The sequence below is a fragment of the Crocodylus porosus genome, unplaced genomic scaffold, assembly GCF_001723895.1.
Source record: "Crocodylus porosus isolate Cpor-Errol unplaced genomic scaffold, CroPor_comp1, whole genome shotgun sequence".
In the NCBI taxonomy this organism is placed as follows: Eukaryota; Metazoa; Chordata; order Crocodylia; family Crocodylidae; genus Crocodylus; species Crocodylus porosus.
Genome location: NW_017728917.1, coordinates 15,519,967 through 15,525,576, shown reverse-complemented (window position 1 = coordinate 15,525,576; position 5,610 = coordinate 15,519,967). Strand labels below are relative to the sequence as shown.

At 59.2% G+C, this 5,610-nt stretch overlaps 1 protein-coding gene across 4 annotated transcripts in view; it reads left to right on the top strand.

Moving 5' to 3' along the window:
• Window positions 1-6: 6 nt before the first annotated feature.
• BRPF1 (bromodomain and PHD finger containing 1) overlaps window positions 7-5,610 on the top strand; it is a 14,597-nt gene continuing 8,993 nt past the window's right edge. For all 4 annotated transcript variants that reach the window (XM_019536783.1, XM_019536781.1, XM_019536782.1 and 1 more), the window contains exons 1-2: window positions 7-605; window positions 1,638-2,597. In XM_019536783.1, coding sequence (XP_019392328.1) covers window positions 10-605; window positions 1,638-2,597 — 1,556 coding nt within the window. In that variant the 5' untranslated portion in view covers window positions 7-9. The remainder of the gene's footprint in view (window positions 606-1,637; window positions 2,598-5,610) is intronic.

The following is a 5,610-nucleotide window of genomic DNA, read 5'->3' as shown; positions in this document are numbered from 1 at the left end:
GCCGCCGCCATGGGCGTGGACTTCGACGTGAAGACCTTCTGCCACAACCTGCGTGCCACCAAGCCCCCCTATGAGTGCCCGGTGGGCACCTGCCGCAAGATCTACAAGAGCTACAGCGGGATCGAGTACCACCTGTACCACTACGACCACGACAACCCGCCGCCGCCCCAGCACGCCCCGCTGCGCAAGCACAAGAAGAAGGGGCGCCAGGCGCGCGCCGCCAACAAGCAGTCGCCCAGCCCCTCCGAGACCTCGCAGTCGCCGGGCCGCGAGGTGATGACCTACGCGCAGGCCCAGCGCATGGTGGAGGTGGACCTGCACGGCCGCGTGCACCGCATCAGCATCTTCGACAACCTGGACGTGGTGTCGGAGGACGAGGAGGCGCCCGAGGAGGTGCCCGAGAGCGGCAGCAACAAGGAGAACGCGGAGGCACCGGCCGCCGTGCCCAAGGCCGCCAAGCACAAGAACAAGGAGAAGCGCAAGGACTCCAACCACCACCACCACGGCGCCGCGGCCGGCACCACGCCCAAGCTGCCTGAGGCCGTGTACCGGGAGCTGGAGCAGGACACCCCCGACGCCCCGCCGCGCCCCACCTCCTACTACAGGTACGGTCTGCGCGGGGTCGGGGCACCATGCCCTGGGCCTGTGGAGCTGCCCACCCAGCCACGCTCCCTCCTGCAGGCCCCTGCGTGCACTTGCTGCGTCCTCCCCCCGCACCCTGTACCCACGTCCCGCGCTCTGCAGTGGCAGGGCCGCCTACAAGGTCTCCCACCAGCCACAGGGCTCTGCTCCGTGCAAGCCCTTCTCCAGCTATGACGGGGCCAGTCCAGAGATGACTGGCTGTGGCCGAGCGGGTGAACTGCCTCAGCACCTCGTGGAGGTGTGAGCACTGCGAGCTGGCAGGAGTGTTTGCATAGCGACCTGGGCCCTGGCTGCCTCTGCTGCAGAGCACGATGTCAGTGCTGCTCTGGTCTTGCTGGCTGTAGCAGAGGTCTCCCCGGCCACGTGTCTGGGCGTGCTGGCAGTTCCTGCGGTGGCAGACTGCTGCTGCTGTTGCTGCTTCTGGGCAAGGGACCAGAGGTTCATTTCTTTTCTATAAAGAAAGAAAGAAAATAATAAAAACAAAAATAATGCTCTCCACCCACAACTGGCCGGGGAGGAGCAGAGGCAGCTGCCTCTGCCTAGCCGTACATGGGAGCACCTCCTCTGTCCTCCTGAGTGCCAGGGACACCTGCTGCACAAGCGCCAGGACACAAGAACCTGGCACTGCCGTGCCTTGAAACTGAGAGCGGTGGCCCCAGAGCAGCAACCTTGGGGCTCGCGCAGATTCCCCTTGGTTGTCTTGTATCAGTGAGTGCCCCGTGCTCCCTCCCTCGCGGGTCAGGGAGCACTGTGTAGTCCAGCTCAGGCGGTGGTGCCGCATTGTGCTGCCACTCTGGGTGCTGGAGAATGGGTGCGAGCTGCAGCAGATCCTGCTTCCTGGGTCCCTTCTCCATCCCTGCTCTTCTGGGTCACAGCTGCTGCGTGGCTGCCACGATAAAACCCCCCTAGTCTAACCTGTCCCCTCTCTCCCTGAGGTGGGCTGCATGGGCCTGCACCCACGATGGGTGCTCATTCCCTCTCCCCTTCTCTTTGAGGTACATTGAGAAGTCAGCCGAGGAGCTGGATGAGGAGGTGGAGTATGACATGGATGAGGAGGATTACATCTGGCTGGACATCATGAACGAGCGGCGGAAGACGGAGGGTGTGAGCCCCATCCCCCAGGAGATCTTTGAGTACCTGATGGACCGGCTGGAGAAGGAGTCCTACTTTGAGAGCCACAACAAGGGGGACCCCAACGCACTAGTTGATGAGGACGCGGTCTGCTGCATCTGCAATGACGGGGAGTGTCAGAACAGCAACGTCATCCTCTTCTGCGACATGTGCAACCTGGCCGTTCACCAGGAGTGCTATGGCGTGCCCTACATCCCCGAGGGCCAGTGGCTGTGCAGGAGGTGCCTGCAGTCACCCTCCCGGGCTGTGGACTGTGCCCTGTGCCCCAACAAGGGCGGAGCTTTCAAACAGACGGACGATGGGCGCTGGGCACATGTGGTCTGTGCGCTCTGGATCCCGGAGGTGTGCTTTGCCAACACAGTGTTTCTAGAGCCTATTGACAGCATCGAGCACATCCCCCCAGCCCGCTGGAAGCTGACCTGCTACATCTGTAAGCAGCGTGGCTCCGGGGCCTGCATCCAGTGTCACAAGGCCAACTGCTACACTGCCTTCCACGTGACCTGTGCCCAGCAGGCTGGACTCTACATGAAGATGGAGCCTGTCCGCGAGATGGGAGCAAACGGCACCTCTTTCAGTGTGCGCAAGACAGCCTACTGTGACATCCACACGCCCCCGGGCTCCATGCGACGGCTCCCTGCCCTCTCTCACAGTGAGGGGGAGGAGGAAGATGAGGAGGAGGAAGAGGAGGGCAAAGGCTGGAGTTCGGAGAAGGTGAAGAAGGCAAAGGCCAAGTCCAGGATCAAAATGAAGAAGGCGAGGAAGATCCTGGCTGAGAAGCGAGCAGCAGCACCGGTGGTTTCCGTGCCCTGCATCCCCCCACATAGGTACGGCCAGGTACCTCCCATACACACAGGCCTCTGCCTTACTGCTTTGCAGCTCAGGTGTGGCCCTCACTTACAGGCGGCCTCACTGTCCCCAGCATTGCCTCTCCCCTCCTCCCCCCCACCTGCCTTAGCAAGCCCCTGCTGGCTTTGTTCTTAGGTAAGAGCTCAGGGGCCTACGCCTCTGCTCTGCACTGTGCTGTGGTGCCATGGAGGTGGCTGGCCTGGAAGAGGCAGGAAGTTGGTGCCGTTAGACTAGCAGCAGAGAGCGAGCTTGGCTGGATGTGCCAGGAAGCAGCTGGGGGTTCCCAGGGCTCCTTTCCTGTTATACCGATCTCAGGAACACAGGAACAAGCTGTTGCCAGAGAGGGGGAGCTGTTAGCTGGCAGGCTAGTTTCCCCTGTGCCTCTGTGGACAGGTGGGGGCTTCATATCTGAGACTTCTTTGCCAGTGGCTGCGGTCTGGGTGAGCTGGCCGGGCTGGGGCTGAGCTGACGCTCTTGTCCAGCTGTCTCTTCATCCCAGCCCCAGAAGTCAGGGTTCCCAGCCCCGTCTGAGCCTCCTTTCTTGAGCACACCTGGAACCTGGCTCACTCCTGGGAAACCCCAGCTCGTGCCTGTACTTCTCACCATCTGTGCTGGCCCAAGTCAGCTGCCTCCTGCCGAGTCCCAGCCAGTTCTCCAGCATCCACGCAGTTTATGGGACCCAGTGTCCTAGATTTGATTGCTCGCGGGGCTAGGGCAGCTGCTGGGGAACACGGGAGTCGCAGTGAGGGAGAACTAGACTGGAGGCCCATCCTGCCCAGCCCCAAGTGTTTCTGAGAGGGGGACAGGAGCAGCTGGGGAGTAATTCGATACTACATCTCCCGCGGTCTCCTGTAGACAGGCTCTGGCCTAAGCCCTGGCATGGGACGTTTTTGTCCTTGTCCAGATGTGTGAGCATTGACTGTGAGAGCTCTGGGTGGTCTTTAGCCCTGAGCATACAGCCCCTTTGGAGCCTGGTGAGTTCCCGGCCTCAGGAGACACAGGCAATACTGCTGGCTGGCTCCTTTGAGCGTGATCTTGTCCCCCTTTAGTTTGTTGCGTGCTCCCTTGTCTGGGGTTACAAGGCAGGGAGCGCAGAGGAGCTGGGCCCAGGGAGTGACCATGGTGCTTCTGGCCCATCTGCCTCATGGCAGCATGTCTCCTCCACGGAGCACGTGCTCGAGGCTGGGCAGGGCTGGGCCTTTGAGCCTAGATCCGGTCCCTGGACAGAAGTGTGGGGCTTGCTTCGCAGAGACGAAGGCTGCTTAGCAGCAGGGCTGGGGCATGGCGTACGGTGGCGACAGGTCTCTGGCTGTGCTGCAGCCTCTCCCAGCTCAGCTGGCCCTGTGTTCTGTTGCTGGTCTGCAGCCTCCTCTCCTGCAGGCTTTGCTGCTGTGTGATATGCTGGTGAGCTGCATGCATGCTGGCCTGCCTTGCTAGATCGCAGGATCGTGGGAAAGCTGGGCTGAAAGGGGCCTCGCAAGGGCAACTAGTCCAGCCCCTGCTCCAGGCAGGGTCCTCCCTAACTAAACCGTCCTGGCCCCATGTCTGTCCAGCCTGCCTTTGGAAACTTCCAAAGATGGAGATTCCACAGTGTCCCTAGGCAGCCTGTTCCAGTACCTGCCCACCCTCGGCGTCAGAGCGGTCCTCCTCATCTCCAGCCTCACTTTCCTCTGCTGCCGCTTGTTGATGGGAATGTCATGGGAGACGGTGTCAGAAGCCTTGCTAAAGTCAAGGTACATCATATCCGATGCTCTCCCCTGTCCACGGAGCCTGTCACTTTATCATAGAAGGAATTTGGGTTGGTTGGGCACAGCTTGCTTTTGGTGAACCCAGACAGGCTGTTCCCGATCACCTGGTTCTCCTCTAGGTGCTTCACAATAGATTTCTTGAGGGCCTGATTCATGAGCTTTCCAGGTATTGAGGTTAGGCGGACTGGTCTGGAGTTCCCCAGATCCTCCTCCTTTCCCTTCTTAAAGGTGGGCACTGTATGAGCCTTTTTCCAGTGGTCTGGGACCTCACCCGACCTCCCTGAGTTCTCAAAGAGGAGAGCTAATGACTTTGACGTTACCTCAGCCAGTTCCTTCAGTACCCTTGGGTGCATCCCATCTGGCTCTGCCAACTTGAAAGCATCTAACTTCTCTAAGTAATCCCTAACCTGTTCTACTCAAGGCTGTTTGTCCCCTTCCCTATCTTTGCTGCCAATGATGCCCCTGTCTCTGAAATGTGAAGTAAGACTGGCATTAGATGCTTCAGCCTTCTCTGCATCCTCCATAGCTAGATTGCCTTCTGCATTCCATAGGGAATCTGCGATTTCTCTGCTCTTCCTCTTCTTCTTGACATGTGGACCCTTTTCTATTGCCTTTTAAAGCCTTGCCAGTTGCATCTCAAATCATGCCTTGATCTTCCTAAGTTTCTCCCTGCTCACCCATGCAGTTTTCTTGTACTCTTCCCTAGTGCTGTGGCCAAGTTCTGTAGGCTTCCTCTGTGAGCTTCAGCTCACTGAAGAGATTGAAGAGAGCCTAGTCAGGCTGGCCTCCTTTGTCCTCCTGTTCTTCCATTGCATTGGGATAGCTTGCTCCTGTGCCGTTCAGAGGGCCTTCGTGAAATCTAGCCAGCTCCCCTGGACTCCTTTACCTCTCTGACTTGCCACCCAGGAGACCTGCCTGCCAGTTCCCTAAGTGTGCTACAGTCCGGAGCATGCAGAGCAGCCTGGGCATGCTTGCCTGAGACGCTGCTAATCAGGGCTGGCATTAAGTGACTTGGACGAGGGGGTAAAAAGCACCCTGTTCAAATTCGCTGATGACACTAAGATGTGGGGGGACGTGGGCATACTACAGGGAAGCAACAGGCTACAGTCGGACCTAGACAGGCTACAAGGGTGGGCGGATGAGAATAGGATGGGATTCAACACAGACAAGTGCAAAGTTATGCACCTGGGGAGGAACGACCGGCACCATACCTACAGGTTGGGGAACTCCCCTTTTGTCAGCA